General features: G+C 37.6%; 1 protein-coding gene across 5 annotated transcripts in view; it reads left to right on the top strand.

Moving 5' to 3' along the window:
* Nucleotides 1-27,466, top strand: part of Brca1 (BRCA1 DNA repair associated) — a 67,434-nt gene that overhangs the window by 34,357 nt on the left and 5,611 nt on the right. For 4 of the 5 annotated variants that reach the window (XM_046446634.2, XM_046446635.2, XM_058579964.1 and 1 more), the window contains exons 12-19: nt 3,666-3,837; nt 11,677-11,800; nt 13,759-13,952; nt 15,750-16,060; nt 18,512-18,599; nt 20,389-20,466; nt 20,998-21,038; nt 24,969-25,052. In XM_046446634.2, coding sequence (XP_046302590.1) covers nt 3,666-3,837; nt 11,677-11,800; nt 13,759-13,952; nt 15,750-16,060; nt 18,512-18,599; nt 20,389-20,466; nt 20,998-21,038; nt 24,969-25,052 — 1,092 coding nt within the window. The remainder of the gene's footprint in view (nt 1-3,665; nt 3,838-11,676; nt 11,801-13,758; nt 13,953-15,749; nt 16,061-18,511; nt 18,600-20,388; nt 20,467-20,997; nt 21,039-24,968; nt 25,053-27,466) is intronic. The other variant, XM_046446636.2, reaches the window with a different exon arrangement.

Here is a 27,466-nt window from a genome sequence, read left to right as displayed (position 1 = left end):
GCAATTTAGTGAGGCCGTAAGCAACTTAGTGAGACCCTGTCTCAAATAAAAAAGGGTATGTAGGGATGTGGCACAGTGGTTAAGCACTCCTGGGTCAAACTCTAGTACCCCCCCCCCAAAAAAAAAAGAAAGAAAGATTAAATCAATCTGTGCTTTTTTCCAGCCTCTGTGGTATTTGATGGTTCCCGTTTCCCTGTACCTTTGCCCACACTGGTTAGCATCCAATTGTAAAATCTTCCAAATCTTGGCATTGTTGTGAGGAGCAGAGATAGAAAGGACATGTCTCCTACTGCCTATTCTCTGTTAAGAGTAAATCCCTAGTCCTGAAGCCCCTTGGAATCAGGGAAGAAACCTTTGGGATGACTACATGTTTGATACCTGAATTGTCACCAGTATTCAGTTCTACAGGATTGTTAGGGTGACTAAATTGATGAAAATACTTAGGTGACATTTTATCTATTTGTAATTCCTCAGATCCTTTCTGAATATGGATTTGGAGCTCTGTCAGTAATGCCTGTCAACTAATTGTTTCCCTTGTGTTTTAAAGTTTTAGGTTCCATTTTTTTATTCCATCTACCTTAGCCATTTTGTGTTATAACTGAGATTCAAATAAACTACTCCTTTGCTTTTTTATATCCTTGATATTATTCCCAGGGATAGGTTTATTTGTTCAGGATATATTTTACAAAGTTTTTTTTGTCATACATCTACTCAGACAGGTAGAATGATTGAAGTAGGCCAGGTATGGTGGCACATGCCTTTAACCCCAGCTACTCAGAGGCTGAGGCAGGAGGATCACCAGTTTGAGGCCAGCCTGGGCAGCCTAGCAAGACCCTGTCTCAAAAAATAAAAAGGGCTGGGATGTAGCTCAGTGATAGAATGCCCCTGGATTCAATCCCCAGTACCACACACACACACACACACACAAAAAAAAAAAAAAAAAAAAATTCCCCGGTTTATACAGAGCCCAAGAATTATGTAGAAGATAAAGAATGTCTAGGGCTGGGGTTGTGGCTCAGTGGTATAGTGCTCACCTAGCACGTGCGAGGCCCTGGGTTTGATCCTCAGCACCACGTAGAAATAAATAAGTAAAATAAAGGTATTGTGTCCAACTGAAAAATAACTATTTAAAAAAAAGAATGTCTAATTTGGTATCAATAGTATCTGTTCAAGGGGCAGTTCTTTCCATCAAGGAGGTCATATGTCCCACTTGTAAATACTAATATTAGTAGTACCGTTCACATAATGAGGGGGTCCTCTGTTCATGATGGATAGATTATTGGTGGGGGCTTCTAAGAGAGACATTTGAGCTGGCCCTTGAAGGATAAGAAGAATTTTTCCAGGGCCAGGGCTTAGCTCAGTGGCAAAGCGCTTGCCTAGCATGTGTGAGGCACTGGGTTCCATCCTCAGCACCACATTAAAAAAATAAAATAAAATAAAGGCATTCTGTCCCCACATTAAAAAAAAAAAAACAAGTAAAGGCATTCTGTCCATCTACACTATAAAAAATTTTAAAAAAGAAAAAAAGAATTTTTCCAAGTGGAAAAAAAGAGGAGGCAGCAATTGAGGCAAAGGTTCAAGAGGCATGAAATGCCCAGGAAACACAAAATTGTCCTGTGTCACTGAGAAATGGGCATATGGGAGATGTTGGAGAGAAAGAAGAGAAAATCAGGGTGTGAAGGGCCTTTTGAATGCAGTGCTTAGGAATTTGGACTTTACCCTGAGGGCAGTAATGACTAACAATTATATAGTGTTCAGAAAGTATTAACTAATCATCTGAGCAGTGGTATATATACCACTAAAAGGTCCTCATAGAAGAAAGAGGCATGAGGTACATAGCTTTCAGGGAACTTCTGCAGTAATGTAGCTGTATTAAAAGTAGGATAGAATAGGGATAAAAGAAGCTCTTTAAGAAGATATTTCAGGGCTGGGGCTGGGGCTCAGCTGTAGTGCTCTTGCCAGGCATGTGTGAGGCACTGGGTTCGATTCTCAGCACCACATATAAATAAATATATAACAACTAAAAAATATTTAAAAAAGAAGAAGATGATATTTCAGAATTAGAAGCAAGAAGACTTGGTAACCTGTTTGGTTTTGTTCTCCCTAATGTATTGAGCCAATTGCCTATAAGGGAATTTGTCCAAGTTATAAGTAATTTGTTTGAGAAAATCTAAAGGAAAGTTATTTAACTCTAATTTTCCCATTACTGTTTTTTTTTTTCTGATTTAATGGCCACATAAAGGATAGATGTGGTGGTTGTAGCCCTGCTCACTAATTAGTTTCTGAAGCATTGGTCAGGCATCTGTGTACAGTTTTTTTTCTGGGTTTACTGAGGCAGGGCCTTGGCTCTGGTTTGATCAGTGATGTAGGTACTCAGGAGTACCACGTGGTGGCAATGGCGTTGCTGCAGATGTTGGCAACAAAGCAGTCTCCGGGACAGCAGTAGAAACTTTTGTGAAACTGGAAATGCATTTTCTATCATAAAAACCTCCTGAAAACTATGAACTCAGTGTAGCAGGAAAAAGAAGATGGCTTGTTTTTAGTAGAGGGCAAACTCATTTTCAAGGATCAGAAGAAGAGGAAAGAAACAGAGGGTGGAACAGTCTGTGTTTACACTCCCCCAGCTTGCCAACAACCATCAATGTTCTTTCAAAAAGTGATGAAGAAATGTATATTTTGGAAAACTCCTTATGTACCTAAATTCTTTGCTTATCAAATACCTTAGACTTCACAGATTGCTTCTTGAAATGGAGCAATAAACAACAGGAGCTTCATAAGCAAAGAGAATCCATTATCTTGAATTGAAAACAGTTAATTGTCCTTCAGGCTTTCTTAGGGCTCTTTTTCTTAGATGCTTTTTTCTAACAGCACATTCTAAAATGAACTGCAGGTATCCTGTACCAATTTAGAATCATGAGGGCCACATCCCCAAAATTAGGACAGGGCTTGGCTCGGTAGTTGTTGAATGAACTGAACAAATAGCTAAATTAAAGAATTTACCTTTTCATTAGAAACTAAAAAGTCAAAAGAATCCCAGAAAAGGAAGAGTCTCATAAGCTAATAATGTAGGCAGGATTATTGATAGTATTTTTCTAAAATACCATAAGAAATATTCAACATTATATCAGTTTTTTTAAAAAATCAAGATTTTTGTGGGGACTAATTTTAAAGTCTTATGAATTTCACAGTACCAAAACTTAGAAACAGCAGTGTGAAATGTTATCAGATTTGTGCTAATTTTAAATATCAATAGTGCTTAAGTACCTGAATTATTTTTTCACTTCCTACCTTTATTTTATTTTATATTTTTGCTTTTTATGTTGCTAGGGATTATATCCAGGGCCTCACACGTGGCTAGACAAATGTTCTACCATTGAGCTGTACTCCCCCAGTGATAACCAGCTGCAAAAAGACATCACAATAAAGCAAGTCTATTTGTGAGAATTGGAGGGGTTTTTTTCCCCTTCTAACATCATTTTGAAATAATTTCAAGGACATTAATTTGCATGAATATGGTTGAAATAAAAGGTGTTCAGCCTGAACTCATAATTCCACACTAGGTGATTTCACTTCCCATGTTAAAATTAATTGGTGTGACATATTTTTGTTTTATGCAAGTTTTTCAAAATGTATAATTTTCTTGGTGTCCTTTCTTGTTTTTGCAGCAGAGGGATACCATGCAAGATAACCTGATAAAGCTCCAACAGGAAATGGCTCAACTGGAAGCAGTGCTAGAACAGCATGGGAGTCAGTCTTCTGACAACTCCCCTTCCCTCGTAGCTGACTCTTGTGCCCCTGAGGACCTGCCAGATCTGGAACAAAACCTATCAGGTGAAGGTCTGTAGTATCAGCCAAGTGCCAGTATCTTTATTATTATTTTTTTTAAATATTTATGTTTTAGTTGTAGTTGGACACAATACCTTTATTTTATTTATGTGTGGTGCTGAGGTTAGAACCCAGGGCCTCACACGTGCTAGGCAAGCGTTCTACTGCTGAGCCACAACCCCAGTCCAAGTGCCAGTATCTTTTTTTTATTATTATTATTATTTACTTATTTAGTTTTAATTTGAGGTAGACACAATATCTTTATTTTATTTTTAATGTGGTGCTGAGGATTGAACCCAGAGCCTCAGGTATGCTAGGCAAGCACTCTACCACTGAGCCACAAACCCAGCACCTGAGTGCCCATATCTTTTTTTTTTTTAGAGAATTTTTTAAATATTTATTTTTTTAGTTTTCGGCAGACACAACATCTTTGTTTGTATATGGTGCTGAGGATCGAACCCGGGCTGCACGCATGCCAGGGGAGCACACTACCACTTAAGCCACCTCCCCCTGAGTGCCAGTATCTCAAGCACTGTCCTAAGCCTTATCTCCTTCTGAAAAGTAGGCCTAATTCCAAAGCTTTATGACTTTAGCTCGCCTCCTGTTTACTGAGTCACTCTAAAGATAATCTGGGAGCCTTGGTTCTAGTCCCTGCTCCAATTATGTGCCATTTAGAGGGATCCAAGACATTTATTCATGTCCATGTCTGAGTACCTATAAGGAAGAGATGCTATGGAGAGCCTGTAGGAGACTGACAGTATAGTTCTTGCTCTTGGAAGCTGAGTGTAATTGTGGAGATTTGCAAAAGTTAACCCCATAATATCAGAAAGCTATTGGGGGCTCAGACATACTCTTTATAGCACTTTGTCAGAATACAAAGACATAGTTAATGTGCTTTCTGATTTATAAGAAGAGACCTCCTCTACTTCAGATAGGAGCAGGTTTTTGGTTTTCTGGATTTTTGAGGGTGTTTTGTTTTTGATATTGGAAATTGAGGCAAGCTTTTTTTTTTTTTTTTTTTTTTGAGGCAAGCTTTTAAATAGGGACAAACATTGACACAGAGAAGAGAGACTTGTTAGGGGATCCACATAGGGATCTTGGTGTTTAAGGACAGGCAAGGATGGTGAGCCCTCCCAAAGTACTTTTCACAGCTATTTCAGAGACCCCTAGCTGACTTAGTGTTGAAGTCCTTTCTCCAGTATTCCTTTCCACAGTCCTACTAGGGGCCTGAAGGCTTTCTTTAGAGTCTTTCTAGGAATTCAACTCTATATAGAACAGTGTCCTTGGTCCACAAGTATGCCTTGCAGTATTTTTATGTTCAGAAAGAAACAGTAACTCATGCATGGAAGCTAGAAACTCTGTTGCTATGGCAGTGCTTCAAAATGTATTTTCTTAAATGCTTTCTTTGTAACTGCATCTTCATTTAATTCTCCTAGATAATGAAGCTCAGAGTCCCATTCCTAGTAGAGTTCTTTTCTTTAGGGTACTCTCACAGTCTTCATTCTGAACACAGACTGGACTTTCAGTTCTAATGCCCAAGATATGAAATGTTATTGTCTGGCTTTGAATATCTGTGTAAATCTACTATCTTGTCTTTGGCATATATGTGTGTTCATCTTTTTTTTTTTCTGAAGATCTGCAGATAAAAATGTTTCTTTGTGAAACAAACAAAAATATTTCTTTGTAGCTTCATTTGGAAAACTTTTTTTAAATTTTTTTATTTTTTATAGTTGTAGACAAACAGATGCCTTTATTTTATTATTTTTTTATAATAAATAAAAGGATCGAACCCAGTGCCTTACACATGCTAGGCAAGAGCTTTGCTACTGAGCCACAGCCCCAGCCCTGGAAAATGTTTTGAGTATCACCTTGCTATCAACTCATGAAAATTAAAAGAGAATATCAAGAAAAATTTAAAAAGAATTTCTAGGCTTCTTCCTTGAGAATTCTTAATTAGTTGGGTGAGCCTTTTCCTCAAGATGATGTGGGTCTAACTGAAACTCAAATTTCTTAACCTGGGAAAAAAGACTTGATTACCTTCTGCTGTACTCATGACTTTTAGGTAGATTTTTTATTTTAAAATAATTTTGGATAAGTTGCAGAAAAGTTGTAATAATAGTGCAGTGTTCCTGCATATTCCTTACCCAATTTTAGCTCCTCCCTAATATTAGCTTATATTCCCATTGTATTTTTTGTCAAGTAGTAGATTATTATCTGTGTCTGTGTGTGTGTGTGTGTGCACGCGTGCACGCACGCGTGTGTGTGTGTCTAGGAATTGAATCAATAGGTTTTCCACTGAGCTACATCCCCAACAATTTTTTTGTTTGTTTTATTTTGTTCCTTTTTCCCAGGGTCTCATATATACTAAACAAGTGCTCACCGTTGAACTACATCCTCAGCTTAACTCCTCAGCCTTTTTTATTTTTATTTTTTAAATTTTTTTGTTTTGAGCTAGTGTCTCACTATATTGTCCGGGCTAACCCTGAACATGTAGTCCTCCTGCCTCAGCCTCTGAGTCACTTGGATTATAAGTGTGTGCCACCATGTCTAGCAAGATCTGGTTTATTTGTTGTTATTACTAGGGATGGAACCCAAGGGCCCTTTAGCACTGAGCCACATCCTCAGTCCTTTTATTTTTTATTTTGAGACAGGGTCTTGGCAGGTTGCTGAAGGTCTTTCTGAGTTGCTGAGGCTGGCCTCAAACTTTCGATCCTACTGCCTCAGCCTCCCAAGTTGCTGCAATTGTTGGCGTGTACCATCATGCTGGCCCAATAGTCTTAAAGATTATAAACCAACCAGGGTTTTAACATCAATGTCCTCCTATTCAGCATAGATATTCCGACTGTTTACAAAGGGTTATTCCCAATAATATTTGAGTACTATTTTTTTACCAGGTGCTTTTATTTCCTTCCTGGATTTCCTATCATTCAAACCATAAATGTTAACATTTGTGAGAATATGACCCATTACAGTGAAAAATATGCCTGAGCTTTTCTGTCCTACAATATATTTCATTCCCGGAAGCAACTGTTAAGAATTTCTAGGCTTCTTAGCCAGGCATGGTGGTGCCCGCCTGTAATCCCAGCGGCTTGGGAGGCAGAGACAGAAGGATCATATGAGTTCAAAGCAACTTAGTAAGACTCTGTGTCTAAATACAATAGTTAAAAAGGGCTGGAGATGTGGCTTAGTGATTAAGTACCCCAGAGTTCAATCCCTAGCACCAAAAAGAAAAATTAAAAAAGAATTTCTAGGCTTCTTCCTTGAGAATTCTGAATTAGTTGGGTGGATTGGTTAGGTACTTTTTTTTTTTTTAAAGTTTGTTTTGTTGGTAGCAGAGATTGAACATAGGGGTGCTTAACCACTGAGCCACATCCCCTGCCCTTTTTATTTTGAGACAGGGTTTCACTGAGTTACTGAGGCTGGCTTTGAACTTGCATGTAACATCATGCCCGGATGGGTTAGTTACTTTTTAAAGCCAAATTTCATTATGGGCTGTATATTTTCTATTTTACTATTTATTTTTAATATTTTTAGTTGTAGATGGACCTTTATTTTATTTATTTATTTATTTTATGTGATGCTGAGAATTGAACCCAGATTGAACTCCCACATGCTAGGCAAGCTCTCAATAAGTTACTGAGCCTCACTATCTCAAATCAGAAAGTTATTCTCAATAAGTTACTTGTAGGGGCTCAGAGGTAGAGCGCTCACCTAGCATGCGTGAGGCACTGGGTTCAATCCTCAGCACCACATAAAATAAAATATATTTAAAATAATAATAATAATATGTTACTTGTACAATGCTTAGTACAAAGTGGACAGTCAATAAATTTATTAAATGTTCGATCCAGCCCAAATTCCCTACCCATAAAGAATGTAACATATTAAGATCCCAGATGAGAGAATGATTTAAGGGAGTTTCAGAGCCAGGCCTATAATTCCAGCTGCTCAGGAGGTTGAGACAGAAGGATCTCAATTTACTTGACAACTTACTAAGACCCTGTCTCTAAATTTAAAAAAAATTAAAAGGGTCCAGGCATGTTGGCACATACCTATAATCTCAGCAACTCCGCAAGACCTTCAGCAATTTAGTGAAACCCTTAACAACTTTGCCAGCTGTCTCAAAATAAAAACAGGACTGGGGATGTTGCTCAGTGGTAAAGTGTGCCAGGGTTTAATCCCCAGTACCACAAAAAAAGGGGTTGAAATTTCTACACAATCCTGGAACCTGACCTCTGGATCCATACATTTATACTTTCTTAAAGTCAACAAATAGTTCATGATATCACAAGGTGTGGATTTGGCATACTGTTCAGAGAATGAAATAGAATTAAGGAAAAAGAAGAGCAGAAAAGTTTTGCTTTTCAAAACTTTTTGTTTGTTTGTTTTTTAGACTGTTAAGTTATTGACTCCTGACTCTGGTTAGCTTAAGGTAAATGTTCTGGTGATTTGTTTTGTTTTGTTTTGTTTTTGGCAATGCTGTGGGTTGAACCCAGGACCTGGTACATGCTACACTGAACTAAATCCCTTTATATTTCTTTTGAGACAGGATTCCACTAAATGTCTAAGGCTGGCCTCAAACTTGCAATCCTCATACCTCAGACTCCTTTGTTGCCTGGATTACAGATTTATGCCACTGCACTTGGTTCCAAATGGCTTTTTAGTAGCTGTGTTTATATGTGAAGCTTCCCCTTTCCTTCCTTTCCTTTTTTTCCCTTTCTTTTTCACCTTCACAATGGTTTGATTCTTTAGAAGCTGCACAATTTCCTTTATCAATTATCAATCTGTATTGGAAAGATAAATGACACCTATATTTATGGTTAGTTTATGGTTAGGACCTACTTATTTTCAGCAGCTGGTGGCTTTAGGCAGAGTTCTTGTGTTCCTAGAAACTTACGGTTCCAGAAAAGATGAGCATAAAAGAAACTATGAATAATGCATTTGAAGATTAACTCAGAAAAATCAATGATTATCCCCCCAGCAGTGTCTTAAAAAAGCAGTTTAATTAATAAAACCTTTTGTTTAAATTTTTTTGCCTCTATTTATGAATTTTAGCTTTTCTATTTAAAAGCTCAACATTAATTACAATGATCAGTGACTTTTTAAAGGATAAACACTTTATTTTTTTTGAACTGGGGATTGAATCCAGGGGCACTGTACCACTGAGCTATCTCCCCAGCCCTTTTTTATTTTGAGACAGGGTTTCACTAAGTTGGTTAGGGCTTCTCTAAGCTGCTGAGGCTGGCCTTAAGCTTGCAATCCTCCTGCCTCAGCCTCCTGAGTCACTAGGATTACAGGTGTGCACCACCACTCTTCTCTTTAAATAGTTATGCCTTTAAGCCACAATAATATATTTGGAGGAGTTAATAAGTAAAATGTACTAAAATGCCAGAACTTTGCCTTAGGTCTGTTATGTTTTTTCCCTTCTTATGCCATTTCATTAGTTCCTTATGTCACTTCAAGGTTCCTTATCCACTAGTACCTTTTTGTTTGTTTGTTTTATTGGTTTTTTTCTTTGCGGGGGGTGGGGGGGTAGTATTTTTTTGTACTGAGGATTGCAGCCAGGGACACTGTACCACTGAGCTACATCCTCAGCCCTTTTTTAATTTTGTGATAGAGTCTCTCACTAAGTTAGTTGCCCAGGCAGCCTCAGACTTTCAGTCCTCCTGCTTCAGCCTCTGGGGTTGCTGGGATTATAGGCATGCTCCACTGTGCCCAGCTAGCATCTTGTGTTGTATATTTATGTGTTTATTTTTTCAGCTTGTTTGTTTGAGGAGTTGGTTTTTGTTCTGTTGTTTTAGTAAATGAAAATGTGAAGCAAAATGTGACCTGCTTCTTCTTACTTATCTTCATCTGACTCCTCCAACACATGCAAAAACACTGAAACCCCCATCTCACACAGACTTGATGTATAGGCAGTGGGGAAGGAAAAGGAAATGTGCTTTGCGCTTTCTGATACTTTTTATGTCCTGAGGGGTTTGGGTATAATTTATTTTGCTGCAGAGATAAAAATACACATATTCCTATATTCTGATCATTTAGGTCCAAAAAATAGAAATACATGTTTTTTCTAGCCTTGACTCAGCTGAGTGTTTTTAGTTATTGAATTGTATTCTTTTTTGTTATCATTTGTATTAACTCATTCATTTGTTCAATCAAACAGGGTGTTGTTGCCAGTCACAGTGGTGCATGCCTGTAATTCCAGCAGCAGCTCCAGAGGCTGAGGCAGGAAGATTAGAAGTTCAAAGCCAGCCTCAGTAACATAACCAACTTAGTGAGAGTAACCTAACCAACTTAGTGAGACCCTGTCTCGAAATAAAGAATAGGGCTAGGGGTATAGCTCAGTTGGTAGAGTGCTTGCCTCACATTCACAAGGCCCTGGGTTCAATCCCTAGCACCACAGAAAAATAAAGTAAAATAACAAATAAAAAAGGGCTGGGATTGTGGCTGAGTGGTTAAGTTCCCCTGGGTTCAATCTCTGGTACCAAAAGAAAAGAAACAGATTCTTTTTAAGTTGCCCAGGCTGGCTTTGAACTTGCAATCTGCCTCAGATTCCTGAGTAATTAGGATTACAGACCTGACCACCATATCTGACTTCATTTTTATTTTTTAATTGTTTAGTTCCATTCGGTGCTAACACCTGTCTTGTACCACTTATACCTGTAAAATTCTGTCCAATATTTAAGAACAAATTGGAGCAGGGCAAGGTGGCACACAACTTGTAATTCTACTGACTTGAGAAACTTGAGGCAAGAGGGTTGCAAGTTCAAGGCAATCTTGGGCAATTTAGAGAGTCTGTCTCAAAATAAAAATTAAAAGGGCTGAGGATGTAGCTCAATAGTAGAGTGCCCTGGTTTTTATCTGCCAACCTGGAGTAGACAATACATCCAATTTGATATTCACAGATTGCTGCTTTTACTTTTTTTTTTTTTTTTTTTTTTAATTGCAGTACTGAGAATTAAATCCCGAGATGCTCTACCACTAAGCTACCTTCCCAGCCCTTTTTATTTTTTGGTACTAGGAATTGAACCAGAGGTCAATTCCCACTGAGCCACATCCCTAGCCCTTTTTTTATATTTTATTTAGAGACAGGGTCTCGCTGAGTTGCTTAAGGCCTTGTAATTTACTGAGACTGGCTTTGAACACGTGATCCTGCCTCAACCTCCTAAGCAACTGGGATTACAGGAGTGTGCCACCGTGCCCGGATCCTTTTTATTTTTTGAGACAATCTCAGTAAATTGCCTGGGTTGGCCTCAAATTTACAAGCTTCCTGAATTGCTGGAATTTCTGAACCACCACACCTAGTGCAGATCACTGCTTTTAAAAAATAAATATCCTGCTGGATGTGGTATGTGTACCTGTAATCCCAGCACCTTGGGAGGCTAAAGCAGGAGGATTACAAGGTCAAGGCCAGCCTCAGCAACTTTGGCTCTAAGCAACTTAGCGAGACCCTATCTCAAAATAAAAAAAGGGCTGAGGATGTGTGGCTCAGTGATTAACTGCCCCTGGGTTTGATCCCTGGTACCAAAAAAAATTTTTTTTTAAATATATATCCTCTGGCTGGTGTTGTGCCTCAGTGGTAGAATGCTTGCCTTAGCATGCATGAGGTATTGGGTTCGATCCTCAGCACCACATAAAAATAAAATATTGTGTCCACCTAAAACTAGGGAATAAAATATTTTTAAAAAAATATATATATATATATATTTTAATATTTCTATATATACACACACATACATATATATATATATATATATATATATATATATATATATATATATAACCTAAATTATCCCCATCAGGACAAAGAATTAAAGTAGATTTCTTTGTTTTCTCGTTCCATTTAAACAGTGTTAACGTCACAGAAAAGTAATGAATATCCTGTAAGTCTGAATCCTAAAAAGCTTTCTCCTGACAAGTTCTGGGTATCTCCAAATAGATCCATTAGTAAAAACAAAGAATTGGAAATAAAAAGGTAAGAAATGTCAAGTTGTGGTCTTGAAGTAACATATGTATGCACTGCACTCTTATTGTTAATTTCCCCCTACTCTGCAGGTTTTTCCTTTTCTTTTTCTTTTCTTGTAGAAAGGCATTTATAACCTCTCATTGCTCTTTAATACTTCCTTTATTTAACTGTATATAGGCTTTTAGGACCTATACAATGCATAAGCTACACATGAGAATTGTACAGTTACTTGAAGGTCAGAATACACTATAGTAGAATTAAAACCTAGACTGGTCTGGTGGCACATCTGTAATCTCGCTATTTGGGAGGCTAAGGCAGAAAGATTACAAGTTTGAGATCAGTCTGGACAATTTAGCAAGACCCTGTCTCAAAATAAAAAAGGTTGGGGATATTGCTTAGTGATTAGAGCACCCTGTGTTCAATGCCTAGCACTACAAAATGAAAAAATAAAATAGAATAGAACTAAAACCTGAGCAAGCCTGCAGGATGATGGTAGATTTCCCCAAGACATCTCTTTCTCTGATTGAAATGTTTGCCTTTCTAGAAAAAATTTGCCTGTTGATTTACCTCAGGAAATATTTAGAGTATTATTAAAGGATGTATGTTCAAAACATTGTTTATATATGACTGTAAAGCACTTTATATTTTAAAAAATACTCAAGCCATTAGGGTCACATATCTCACCACTCCAGAAAGTATAAAGAATTCATATTTATTAAATCCCTACTGTGTGCCTTTGTGTATATGTTTCTTACTTAACTTTGGGAATGGTGCTAGGTTGTCAATAATCTAACCACATCCTATTTTCTAAGCCCTTTGGGCTTAACTGATGTCCTGGGAATTAAACCTAGTAGTGCGTTACCACTGAGGTACATCCCCAGTCTTTTGTTTTGTTTTGAAGCCAGGTCTCACTAAGTTGCCTCAAACTTGCAGTCTTCCTGCCTCAGCCTTCTGCGTTGTTAGGATTATGGGCATGCACAATCACTCCTGGCTTCTAACCAAGGATATATTTTTGAAGCTAGTAATTGTGATGAATAATGAAAAGATCTGGTTTCTGTAGGCATGAAAGCCATGTTTAGGAGTAATGTCCTCATTGTCTTGCTTTAACCATCCACTTAATATTCAGATTAAATAGAGACGTTTATCATAGACCCTACACATAATTGAACTTCCTCCCTCTACTAGACAACTAGCAATTCAGTTATTGCTCATCTTCTGTCCACAGGGTTTGACTTTAATGCCTAACTCATAGTAAGAAGCCAGTAATTAAATGTTCAAGTAATTAATGTCTGAGCCCTTTAAACCTATTGATAATTATTTTTTCAAAGTCCTAAACACCTGAAAGAGTAGAGGAACTGCTTATGGTTGCATATTCTAACAATATTTAGTGGTTGGCTTTTTTCTTTTTTGGGGTGGGGGGGGACAATGCTGAGATTGAACCCAGAGCCTCATACATGTTAGACAAGCTCTCTACCACAGAGCTACATCCCTGGCCATAATAAATGACTTTTGTTTTTGGACATTGAAAAGGCAAGGCATAAGGATGATTCTGTAAATTCTGCCCAAAGTAGGTAGAAAGAATAAGTATACAGATGTCAACATTAATCAAATTTCTATCTTCGTAAAAGGTCTGATTCTAATATATTCGTGTGGACTCAAGTAGAATACTATATGGAATTTGAGTGAGTGGTGGTGTATAATTTGGTAAAAATTACTGATGTGCTTTTCAACAGCTAGGAGATATATTGCCTTAGAGTAACCCCTCAGGGGAGATGTCATATGTCAGCCATGGCATGTTGGCAGGCAGCATGAATCCAGACTTCTAGGAGGTCATGTGAGCTTTTTTACTAGTCATTCCTTATTTCTCTGACAGTGAACTGTTTCACTTATGCTTGGCTGCCTGGGAATTATGATCAGTCCTTTCAGAGTTGGTGGTGATGGTTTTCTTCTTTCATCTATCTTTCCAGGTCTTCCCCCACTTCTAAATCCCAGTTGGTAGATAATAGGTGGTCTGTACATAGTCACACTACGAGTCTTCAAAACAGAAACTCTCCCTCTCAAGAGGATCTCATTAAGATTGTTGATGTGGAAGAGCAAGAACTGAAAAAGTCTGAGCCACCTGATTTAATGGAACAGTCTTACTTGCCAAAGCAAGATCTAGGTAATATTTCAGATATTCTAATGGGAAAAACACTTTTTATTTTATTCTAATCCTATATAAAGGCATTCTGGTTAATCAGGAATATAGTCATAAGCTAGGCACAGTGGTACAACTTCAGATATACTAACCTATCATGGATGCTTCTGTTATACTGAAGCCTAATTTTGAAAAATAGCTTGAGTTAACACTTGAATTACTCCAAGTTTACTTGAAAATTATTGTATTTTTTTAATCTGTTTATATTGGTTTAAGTAACAGTTTTAAGAATGAAGGAGTCAGGTATACTCTAAATATTTTACTTCAACTATTAGATAAAAGTTCTAAGGCCCTAGAGTAAAGTTTTACACCTGCTTCTTTTTTTTTTTTTAAATTTATTCTTTAGTTTTCAGCAGACACAGCATCTTTGTATGTGGTGCTGAGGATCGAACCCGGTCCGCACGCATGCCAGGCGAGCGCAGTACCGCTTGAGCCACATTCCCAGCCCCACACCTGTTCTTTATTGAAAAGAAAATGGAATCCCAATGCAACCTCTTTATTTATGAATTAATGAATGCAAATATCCATATATTTTATACTTTATAAATCTCTTTTAATGGATAGTATCTTGGATGACTTTTAAATCAAAGTTTTAATCAGTAATGAAAGTTTTTAATTAATCCTCGAAAACACATTATCATCAAAGGCTGTATGTGGCATCAAATGTGGCATTTGGCCAGGTTCATTAGGGTCAATTTTAAGAATCTCAGACCTTTTATTTATCTGCTTACTTTCTGACAGAATGACACTTTTTGAAATGTCTCAAGGATGGTGCCTACTGTTTCTAATTTGGTAGTGCTTTCTGTTGATTTATTAAATAGAAAATGTAATGGTATCATTGTAAGTGCAAGAAGGAAAATGGAGTCTTTCTCATATTTTTAACCTCCTTCTCCTTCCTTATAAAAGTACTGTACGTTCATTGTCCACAATTTGGACAATATAGGAAATAAAAAATGAGGGAAATTAAAATTACCTGTGTTCCTATCCATTAACAATGAAACATTGCTTTTTTTTTTTAGTTACTTTACGTAAAATTTTAATTTTAAAATACAGTCAAGAGCTGGGGATATAGTTGGTATATTCCCCATTGGTAGATGCTTGCCTTGCATGCACAAGGCCCTGAATTCAATCCCCAGCACCACAAAATAATTAAAGAAAAAAAAGCCAGGTACTGCTGTATAGGCCTACAGTTCCAACTACTTGGGGGGATCACTTGAGCCCATGAGTTTGAGGCCAACCTGAGCAACGTACTAAGACATCGTCTCAATCAAAAAAAAAATAAAATAGTCAAGATAAATAATATCTTTTCTATCATCTTTAATATATTAGAAACATTTCTTCATTTTATTGAACATCAGCATTTGTATTCAAACTGTAATAAGGGAAGAGTAACTCCTTTGAAATAAATGTATCACAATTTATTTAATCTCATATTGGACATGAGATCATTTCTAAAATTAAACTATTATAAACAATGTTGCAGTGAACATCCCTATGACTGAACCTTTGCATACATCTCTTATTTCCTTAGGATGCATTTCTAAAATTAGAATTGTTGACTGAAAGTGTGAACACATGTTAAAACTTTTGCTACATAATGACATATTGTTAAGCCACTGCACTTCCACCAACAATGTATCTGTGTATATTGTACCTGTTTCTGCTCTTAACCTAACTTCACCTTTAATTCTTAGCCAACACTGAAATCTTGTAATTCAAGATTCATTGTCTTATAAATTAAATTTCTCTGGTTCCTTTCAGAGGGAACCCCTTACCTGGAATCTGGAATCAGCCTCTTCTCTAAGGACCCTGATTCTGATCCCCCTGAAGACAAAGCCCCAGAGGCAGTTCATGTTTGCAATGTACCAGCTTCAACCTCTGCATTGAAATTATCCCAGTTTCAAGTTGGACAATCTGCCAACAGTCCAGCTGTTGCTCACACTACTAGTACTGCTGGGTATAATGCACGGGAAGAAAGTATGAGCAGGGAGAAGCCAGAATTCACATCTCCAACAGAAAGGACCAAGCAGAGAATATCCATGGTGGTATCGGGCTTGACCCCCAAAGAACTTGTGAGTGTAACTATATGTATCTCTGTAATGACTAAAATTTAACAACATGCTACAAATAGTTTTACATAGTTTAAATAGTTATGTATAGTTTTATATAGGTACTAGCAATGAATAACCTATAGGAAGAAATTTATGCAATAAACAGAATTATATGTGATTTAATTTTCACTCCCAATTTCTGAAAATTTGCATCTAGATAAAGCTCAGGTATGGGATTTCTCATATATTTACTTGTGAAAAAGAATTATTAAATATTAGCAGAAAAGGCATGCTTTTGAATATGATATAAAACTTTAGAATTAGAATTTTCTTTTTACTTAATAATTCAAGTAGGTATGGCTCTGCTCTCTGAGAGGCATTTTTTCCCCCCTCAGTTTGAATTTACTAACATGTTTCTGCTTAACAATGGTGTTTTTTCAGTGTGTGTTTGTCTTTATCCTGGCTCCTAATACAGGTATTCAGTAGCCTGCCCTATCATTTCTGCCCTATAACAACCTTTGCTATTAGAATTTTGGCATCTCCTTGGACCCCTTGTGCCAGAAATGGGAATTGTTTCACATTGTAGAAAATACCCACTAACATATTAAGACCCTTGAAATCTTGTTTGTTCTTAGTTAAGCTTCTTATAGATTTTAGGCATCCTGGGAAATTTACTTTCCCTGTAATTGGCATTGGTATTACTTCATAATAAAATAATGAGTGAATTTCTTTAAGATAAGACTGGGGTGATAGTACGTGATTCTAATCCTGACAACTCAGGAGGCTGAGGCAGGAGAATTGTGAGTTCAAAGCCAGCCTAGCAATTTAGCAAAGCCCTAAGCAACTTAGCAAGACCCTGTCCCAAAATAAAATTTTTTTTAAAAAGCTGGGGATGTGGCTCAGTGGATTCAATCCCCAGTTCCAAAAAAAGAAGACAAGATAACACATCAGACTATCAATTGGATTCAATAGTTGGTGCCATGAACTGCACACAGAGAGGCAACCAAGTCATTCTGAAGTATCTTTCATAATATATCCTTCTTAGGATAAGAACCATTTCTCATCCTAACTTCTCCATGGATAGTGACTCAGAATAACATTCTCTGGTCTGATGGTCTAAAGGGCAAAGAAGCAACCCGTGTATGCCCTGATAGATACAATATTTAAGTGCAAGAAGGCAGCTGTTGATGTTCTCACTTCACAGCAATTGGCTCTGAAAATTCTTATGGTATATCTGATTAAATGGCTCTTGATCACTTGTCCACACATTGAGAATTCCCGTATATCCATTGAAAATTAGCATTCCTTATTCCTTTGTTTTGAGAGTTCAGGTTTTCAGAGATGCCTAAAATGATCTAATCTTTTTTGCCATGGGCAATTCTAAGCTGCAGATTAAACTATAGTGGCTTGGGTACATGCTGTTTTTAAACAAGCAAAGAGGAAAACTTCGAGCTCTTTTCAGACTTGCTGAAGTGTGATAAATTTATGATGAAAGCTACTGACTGTATTACACATGATTAATTCTGAAGCCTGTATTAAGATGATCTTTTCAGCAGTTGCTCTTCTAACTGAATACTGTTTCAAGGCTGAGGTTTCAGCAATTAATCAGTTCAGAATTGCTAATGATCCTGGCAGAGGGCAGTGGCAAAAGGAGGAGGATGTCATTAGCTTCTCTAGTCTGCCTTTTTTCAGTGCCTCATGGCAGTATGGAGTGAGGCAGCATGAAAGAAAGATGGCCTGACCTCCATTACAATATTATACAGCACATAAATATTGAAGTGGGTGGTGATGGCTAGTAAATGATGGCCCTTGGTAAACAAAGTTATTTGCCGTACAGTAGCTACCAATTATGTCAGCTGTGCTCATAATGGTTCTGGTTAATTTCTTTCACTACCTATTGATTTTTATTTGGTTAATAGATAATAGCTAAAGGACTCCAGATTTCTTTTGCAAAGAATGAGTCTCTTCCAATCCTCCTTAGAGAGAATTGATAGTTTTCGCACTGACCTTTAGAAACATCTTCACTGAGTTTTTTTAGCTATCAGAGAATCGACTCTTGTTTTTTAGCCACATTTATCTGTAGCATAACTTTCTGTAGAGGCTAGTTACCTCTTACTTTATAAAGTGAAAGCTAGATTATAGATAAATCTAAATAATAATAAATCTGAAGTATAGTTGAAAAGAAATTGTATTAGGGAATCAAATGATATCTGCTATTAATGATAAAATTTATATTATTTGAATTTTTGGTTTAATTCCATATCTGTTAACACTGTTACATTATATTAGAATGTTTTGCTCTGGTTTGTACATAATTTTTATTAGATTATTCATTTTTTAGACTTCAAGCATGTTAAGATTTAAAAAATGTACATTTTCTGAGAAAAATGGAGATATAGAGCTAACATAATTAATACTTAATTCATGTACTAGATGTAATTTATTATAATACAGCATTTGATTTGATTTCAGATGCTTGTACACAAGTTTGCCAAAAAACACCATATCAATTTAAGTAATCTAATTACTGAAGAGACTACTCACGTCGTTATGAAAACAGGTATACCAAGAACCAACCTATCTTCCTTCCTTCCTTCCTTCCTTCCTTTCTTCTTTCCTTCTTTCCTTTCTTACTTTTTGAGATAGGGTCTCACCAAGTTGCTGAGGCTGGCCTAGAACTTTCAATTCTGCTGTCCCAGCCTTCTAAGTAAATGGAATTATAGATGTGCACAACTGCACTGTCCTAAGAACCTTTATAGAATGTGTTGCATCTGCTGCATAAACCACATGAAGAAATAAGAGCCAGATCTTGGGCTGGGGATGTGGCTCAAGTGGTAGCGCGCTCGCCTGGCATGCGTGCGGCCTGGGTTCGATCCTCAGCACCACATACAAACAAAGATGTTGTGTCCACTGAAAACTAAAAAAATAAATAAATATTTAAAAATTCTCTCTCTCTCTCTCTCTCTCTCTCTCTCTCTCTAAAAAAAAAAAAAAAAAAAAAGAGCCAGATCATGGTAGCACACACTTGTAATCCCAGCTACTTGGGTGACTGAAGCAGGAGGATGACAAATTCAAGCCCAGCCAGGGCAATGTAAGTGAGACTATGTCTAAAAATAAAAGAGCTGGGCTATAACTCTGTGGTAAAGTGCTCCTGGATTCAGTCCCAAGTATCCGGGGATTAAAAAAGAAGAAAAACTTCAAACTAGGTATAGTGGTACATACCTCCAATCCTAGCACATGGGAGGCTGAGGCAAGAGGATCACAAATTCAAGGGTACTAAAAGCAACATAGCAAGACCCTGTCTCAAAAATAAAATGTAGGGGCTGGGGTTGTAGCTCAGTGGCAGAGCACTTGCTTAGCATGTGTGAGGCACTGGTTCGATCCTCAGCACCACATAAAAAATAAATTTAATAAATGATAAAAGATACTGTAAGGGCTGGGGATATAATTCAGTTAGTAGAGTGCTTTCCTCACATCACAAGGCCCTAGGTTCTAATCCCCAGCACCACAAAAAAAAAAAAAAAAAAAAAAAGATATTGTGTGTCCCTCTACAACTAAAAAAAATATTTAAAAATAAATAGATAAAATGTAAAAACACAGCTGGTGCTGTATCTCAGAAGTAGAGCACCCTTGGGTTTGATCACCAGAACAACAACCAAAAAGAAAAAAAGACTTCAAAAATAGTGAAGAATTCTGTGAGGGAGAATGGCCTGCTGTGTTTAGCATCTAGTTAAATACATTTCTCTTGTTTAAAACTAAATGGCTTTTACTTGGTTTTTTAGTTCTTCAAAAGGATCTTTGAAATACTAGGAAATAAATAGAAGTGATTTTTCAGTTACTGCTTTCAGAAATACTTATGTAGGGAAGAAAAAAGCTATGAAGAGACTGTATTTTTCTGTCCCTCTCAGAGGAATACAAGGCGGGTAGGATTCCCCAGGTAGAAGTTATGTGGGTGAAAATTTGTCATGTTGACATTTCAAAATTAGGGTTTCAACAGTGTTTTCTTCTCTTTTCACATGTTACCATCCAGTAAAGTAGATCTTTTCCATCTGCATCAATTACCACTGCTGACGTGGATAATTCCTTGAACACAATAGTGGAGCTCTTGAGCAGGCCTTGGCATCTAGAAGATGGGACAGACACTTCCTCTAGTCTTTCCTATCTTTTTCTTCGGGCTTCCAAAGATCCACATCTGCTGGTGATAATTAGTGATGCTTCCAGCCCCGGATGCTATCTCCTGGGATGGATGATTGATCTTGAGAGCAGGAGCTGGGCTCTTTCTCTTCTTAGGTGCAACTTCCTGACTTTGTTTTCTTCTTGTAATCCTTCATATGCTTTTCATTTTGCAGATGCTGAGTTTGTGTGTGAACGGACACTGAAATATTTTCTCGGAATTGCAGGAGGAAAATGGGTAGTTAGCTATTTCTGTAAGTACAATACAGCTTCTCCCCTCCTTTCTTTAACACCTCAGAATTGCATTTTTACAACTAACATCTTAACACCTGAGGTTTTTGCTGATGCTGTGTCTGAATTACCAGAAAGGTCTTTATTGGTAACACAAAACTAGCCTTATCTTTAATGCATATTGCTTTGTTCAGTTAAGCTGGTGATGTTGGGAAATGGATTTCTTTTATAACTAATAAGACCTAATCTGCTTCTAGCAATGTTTGCATATGAACTGAGAATTTATTTAATAGTAGGCAGAATTCCATGTGCAGCAGGTACTTTTACAATGTTTAAATTAAGCATCAACTGTGTCTCCAGGAGGAAATTTCTACCATAAGCCTCGTTAAAGAACTATGGCTTCAGAGAGAACCTTCTTCCCATGCTCTTTTGTGAATTGCTCAACTTTCCACCTTCACATAAAAGATTGTGTTCTTTTTTTTTTTTTTTAATTTTTTTTTTAAGATTGTGTTCTTCTGCTGTATGTAACCTGTTTTTTTCTGTGATCTCTTTAGGGGTGACCCAGTCTATTAAAGAAAGAAAGATCCTAGATGAGGTACGTATTTGATATTACAAACTAATCAAGAGACATTTGGTATCATTGAGTTACACAGTTAAGAAAAATTTATCTGCTTCCTTCCATGAATGCAGCACTTTCCATAAATTTTCCTTGACGGTGGAGATCATCAGGAGTGATATAGAAACCTGTGAGGTGATGCATCCCAGCTACTCATAAGGCTGAGGCAAGAGGATTTCAAGTTTAAGACCAGCTGGGCACTTTAGCAAGACTGTCTCAAAATAAAAAATAAAATGGTCTGGGCATATAGCTCAGTAGTAGAGCACTTGCCTAGCATATGGGAGACTAAATTCAATCCAGTACCACAAAAAGAGAGAGAGAGAGAGATCCAGAACAGACCAAGAAATTCTGTGTTCTCATTCATTTATTCTAGATTTCAAAAGAAATAATTATCTCTTTGAGGGAAAGGGAAAGGAATTTATAAAACAAAGAAAAGATTCATAAGGACAAGGTTGGGATAGATCTTTTTTTTTTTTTTTTTTTTTTTTTTTTAGAGAGAGTGGGGGAGAGAGAGAGAGAATTTTTTAATATTTATTTTTTAGTTCTCGGCTGACACAACATCTTTGTTTGTACGTGGTGCTGAGGATCGAACCTGGGCCGCATGCATGCCAGGCGAGCACCCTACCGCTTGAGCCACATCCCCAGCCCCTGGGATAGATCTTACATGTGTACACAAACTAATTCTTCACCATTGTTAAAGAAAAAGACTTTATATTAATATGCAAATGTGTCTCCTTAGAAATCAGATTTCTTCAAAGAGATGTTGCTCTTGATGATACTGAGAACAGTGAGAGGTAAATAAGATAAAGTGTAGGAGGAGGAATAATTTTAGAACAGCCAAGAACTGCTGGTGACAATAGATCAGGCAAAATAAAATTAGCAAAAGCAGTTTTAAAATATTATGTGTTATTCAGTATATTCATAATTAATTAAGTGACATTTTTGTTGGTTTTAATTCAGTAACTATTAACTGGGAGCCTACTATGTGCCAAGCACTAGGAATACAATAATAAACAAACCCATCAATTCTGTACTGTTATATATTTATGTTCTATTGAGGGAAGATACTCAATAAAGATGAATTTAAGATACCAGGCAAGGTGGCACACACCTATAATTCCAGTTTCTTGGGAGGCTGAGGCAGGAAGATCACAAGTTCAAAGCCAAACTCAACAACTTAGCAAGATCCTGTCTTAAAATAAAAGAATAAAAGGGCTTGTGGATGTAGTTCAATTGTATCTCACCCTGGATTCAATCCCCAGTACTCAAGGTAGGGGCATTGGGACACAAGAAATGCTCTGAAGAACAACAGACTAGCAATCAGCTGGGGATAGGGTCATGGAACCCCTTTCTGAAAAGATTGAGCTGAGACCTAAATGAAAAGAAAGAATTGTTAGATGCAGTGGCACACACCTATAATCCCAGCAGCTCAGGAGGCTAAGGCAGAAGGATTGTAGTTCAAAGCCAGCCTCAGCAAAAGCGAGCCACTAAGCAACTCAGTGAGACCCTGTCTCTACATAATACAAAGTAGGGTTGGGGATGTGGCTTAGTGGTCAAGTACCCCTGAGTTCAATCCTCGGTACCCCCAAAAAAGAAAAGAATTGTTTTTGAGAAAATGTAGAGGACAACTGTTATAGGCAGAGGAACAGAAAACATTAAAGGTCTTGAAGTAAGAATGAGATGGGTTTACTAAAGAAAAATACACCATGGATTGGGGAGGTAGCTCTGTGGTAGAGCACTTACCTAGCATGTACAAGGCCTTACCTAGCATATACAAGGCCCTGAGTTTAATCCCCAGCACAGAAAGAAAGAAAGACCAGTGTAGCTGGAGAGTAATAATTGGTGAATTACGTGTACAGGGCAGAGATTGGACAAGGGCCAGATCAGGTAAGTTTAGGTATAAGCCATGGTAAGGAATTTTATTCTTAGAATAACGAGAAGGTAAGAAAAGGTAGGTTTGGGGGCTGGAGATGTGGCTCAAGTGGTAGCACGCTCGCCTGGCATGCGTGCGGCCCGGGTTCGATCCTCAGCACCACATACAAACAAAGATGTTGTGTCCACCGAAAAACTAAAAAATAAATATTAAAAAAAAAAAAGAAAAGGTAGATTTGGAATATATATAAAGCTAAGATCTGCTAATGGATTAAATTTAGAGGATAAAGTAAAGAGAAAGCAAAGAGGTAATTCTTGGGTTTGGGACCTAAACAACTGAGTGAATGTTAGTATTATTATAGTTGAAAAGACATGAGGGAGGAGCCCATTGGGAAGAGGGAGGACAGGAGTGGGATCAAGAATTCTTTTAGGGGGGGATAGTAGAGGATAGGAAAGGCAGCAGAATACAACAGACACTAGTATGGCAATATGTAAATCAATGGATGTGTAACTGATGTGATTCTGCAATCTGTATATGGGGTAAAAATGGGAGCTCATAACCCACTTGAATCAAATTGTGAAATATGATATATCAAGAACTATGTAATGTTTTGAACAGCCAACAATAAAAAATTTAAAAAAAAGAAAAAAAAAAAAGAATTCTTTTAGATGAGTAGATTTTTGAGATTTATACTAGACATCTGGAGAGAATGGTTAAGTAAGCAGTTAGACACATTGTAAGAAGCTCAGGGGTGCAATCAGGACTATAAACATGGCAGTTATCTTTAAATAAATGGCAAATTCATCACTAGACTCTTCTTATTCAAGTGACTAGGAAATATTAGGTGTTCTTTCCCCTAGTAATAGCCTGTGATTACAATCTCGCCTTTATTTTTCTTAGTAATACTCTTAGCAATACATGCAGTCTTCTCCATAATCTGAGTTTCAGTTTGAATGTGTGTGTTGGGCATGCATGTGTGGTTCTGGGGATGGAACCAGGGCCTCATGCATGCTAGATAAATACTCTACCACTGTCCTATATCCCTAGCCCCAGAATTATTTCTAAGCATTCTGCCCCAAGTTTCTCCCCAAAATTCTAAACTCCCCGATCCCATTAGTAGTAGTAGTAGTAGTAGTAGTAGCAGCAGCAGCAGCCAGGGATTAAACTCAGGGGCACTCAACCACTGAGCCACATCCCCAGCCCTATTTTGTATTTCAGTTACAGACAGGGTCTTACTGAGTTGCTTGTACATTACAGGGAAAAAAAAAAAAAAAACACAAGCAAAGAACAAAGTCATCCAGTCCAAGAAGCTTAGTTGGACGTGTCCCTCTAGGTTGTATGCATATATACACAATATCCCATTTTGTGTGATTGAGAATGTGGTGTGTATTATGCTTTTCCACACATCATGAATATTCACCAATTCAAAATCCCGAAGCTACATGAGTATTTTTTGATAACCAAGAATACGCTACACCAACTCAATCTGTTATCCTTTCTTGGGGAGTTCCCATTCTTTATTCTCTCTTCCTTGACCAAAGTAATGATTATGAAAGACCTGTAACTTTCTTCACTATAGTAAATACATATTTTATCATTTTAGCTTCATTAACTATAACTCTCTCAGTGGAAATCTGAAAAGCCCTTATTTCTTTAGATGGCAATATACAATTGATTTAAGAGATCAGGAATTCTCCAGTTATCTTTGTAACAGCACAGTATTAGCAGTTTAATCTAAATGCTAAGTGAATATTTTGAGAGAAGATAGATGTTGAAAATTAAAATACATTAAGTCCCAGTGAGGTGAAAAGTCAATTGTTAATTTCTGTATATGAAGATTTGCTTCAATGAATTGATTTCAGCAGCTGAGATCCTGGTCATTTCATCCGGTCCACCAAAAAGAATGACTTTATTTATTTATTTTTGGTTAAAACTCTGGCAATTCTGGATTCTTTAAACAGACCTGTTTGTTCCACTTCCACTGAAGGAGGCTTCTCTTTCTCTGATCCTGATGGTTTGGGTTTGGTTTCTTTCAGCATGATTTTGAAGTCAGAGGAGATGTAGTCAATGGAAGAAACCACCAAGGTCCAAAGCGAGCAAGAGAATCCCAGGGCAGAAAGGTAAAAGCTCCCTCCCTCTTATTGACAAGAACTCCATGGTTCTCCATTCCAGCCAGCTTTGTGGCAGTGGTTTTCATCAGGTTAGGCACTGCTAGAGCACCAGCTCAGTGTTTTCACACAGCTCTTCTTAGTTCTCCCAGCCCAACAAGGCTAATAATGTTTGTTTCTATTGTATGACCAAGAGAACACAGAGGTTCAGAGAGGCTGTATAATTTAGTGACTAGGAAATGTTAGGTGTTCTTTCTTCTAGTAATAGCCTGTGATTACAATCTTGCCTTTATTTTTCTTAGTAATACTCTTAGCAATACATGCAGTCTTCTCCATAATCTGAGTTTCAGTTTGAATGTGTGTGTTGGGCATGCATGTGTGGTTCTGGGGATGGAACCAGGGCCTCATGCATGCTAGATAAGTATTCTACCACTGTCCTATATCCCTAGCCCCAGAATTATATCTAAGCATTCTGCCCCAAGCCCCCTGGGCTTCAAATTCCAGCTGATAAGTGGCAGAGCTAGGATTTTATAGAAGTGTAAATCTAAAACCTTTGCTCTTTCCACTTTACCATGGTATCTTTCTTAAAGCAGTGTAGTAAATACTATGAGCAGGGGATATAGAGGGCTATCTGCTGGAGCATATAAGAGGAAGTGGTTAATAATCAACAATAGCTGGCATTTATAGAACGTTTACCATATGTTAGGGAATGTTCTAAATCCTCAACCATATTTTGACTATCAATTTTACAACAACCTTATGAAATATGTACTATTATTACCTATTTTACCTATGAGAAGAGCTCAAGAGTTTGAGTAAATGGCCCAAAGTCACATAGCTAGTTAGTAATGAAACCAGAAATTGAACCCAGTCTTCCTAGCTCCAAGTCTAAACTCTCAACCATGCCATGGCTTCTTAGAAAGTTACAGAAGGCTTTATAGAGGAGAAAAATAGATTATTCAAACAATTTTGTAAATGAGGCCCAGGGAGATTCAGTGGCTTTCCCCAAATAATATTGTAGCAGGTGATGTGGCCAAAACTGTGTCCTTTTCTCAGGGAGAAGTTCAAGCAAGATCTCACACTTGTCTGTCAGGCCTGAGCCAGCTGCTTTCTCAAGTTCCTAAGTGCTTGTGTTCCTGGTGTTCTTTTCTTCTTTTCTCAAGGAAAAAAAAAAATGCCACAGGGCATTTCAGAACATCCCCATTAGGAGCACCTTCTGTCCTTTTACACAAACTTAAGCAAGAACCAATAGAGAGAGTTTTCTAAAGAAAACTGCTTTGGGAGACAATCATAAATCAAGCCTGGTGTTCTCCACCCTGGAGTTCTCAACCCCATCCTCACGCTCTCAGCCTATCAAGTAACTGTTGCTAATGTCAAGAAAAGTACTTGCCCTATTTCTTCCTCTGCCTTCTGCCCAGGGGAAGCTCTGTGAGAACCAACCATTTGTTTTTTACTCCATTTGATTCAAGGCAGAATTAGCACCAGATTCCTCCCACCTTCAAAGGAAATTCCAGTGCTTTGAGAATTTTCCTGCTTTCCAGGATGCCATTGCTGGGCTTGGTGGTTTGTGCCTGTAATCCCAGTGACTCAGGTGGCAGGAAGATCACAAGTTCTAGACCTGCCTGGGCAAGTTAGCAAGACCTTGTCTCAAAAAGGGATAGTAGAGTGCCCCTGGTGCCACTGAGGGGAAAAAAGTACCTGGCCAAAGGAATGACATTCTAAAGGTACTAAATGTCATCTAGTATTTTCCTCTAGAAGAGAAATGTATTTGTAGAAGTAAAGCTTCAAATTCCTTATCTCATGACTAGACATTCTCATCAGTGTCAGCCTGGATGCAAAAATTCCTAATCTGTTGTACTTTTCATGGTACTATTTGGTTCCAGCTGGCTGCCTGGGGAGAGCTCTTAGCATTATGATCATCTAGGTCCTATCAACAGGTTGAGGATGCATTTTATTCATGCAGATGGGAAGAATGGTACAAATGGAAGCTGTCACTTAAAACAGAAACAGGCTTGTCCTGCTGTCTTTTCTTTTTCCTCTGCCTGTAAAGTATGTGTATAGGGAGAGGGGGACACATTGCTGTGTTTTTAACTTCCTGATTTTTCTCTATTTTTGTCTTTTAGAGGCCAGATAAATTTGAGGCCTATGTAATTTTCTTTTTAGTTGAATAGGAAGTAGGAAGAGGGTCAAGACAATGAGAGTTGTCCAAAATAATATATTTTTTTAAAAAAATATTCACCTGCTGGGCATAGTGGCACGTTTCTGTAGTCCCAGCTACTGGGCAGGCTGGGGCTGGAAGATTACTTGAGCCTAAGGGTTTGTGAACATCCTAAGCAACATAGTAGGACCCCTATCTCAAGAAAAAAAAAGAAAATATATATATATATATACACACACATACATATTCAGGCTGGGAATGTGGCTCA

Source organism: Marmota monax, unplaced genomic scaffold (assembly GCF_021218885.2).
Source record: "Marmota monax isolate L192 unplaced genomic scaffold, Marmota_monax_Labrador192_F-V1.1 WCK01_AAM20220418_F8-fsc00346, whole genome shotgun sequence".
Classification (NCBI taxonomy): domain Eukaryota; kingdom Metazoa; phylum Chordata; class Mammalia; order Rodentia; family Sciuridae; genus Marmota; species Marmota monax.
The sequence above is the reverse complement of the archived record's forward strand: the minus strand, read 5'-3'. Positions and strand labels throughout refer to the sequence as shown.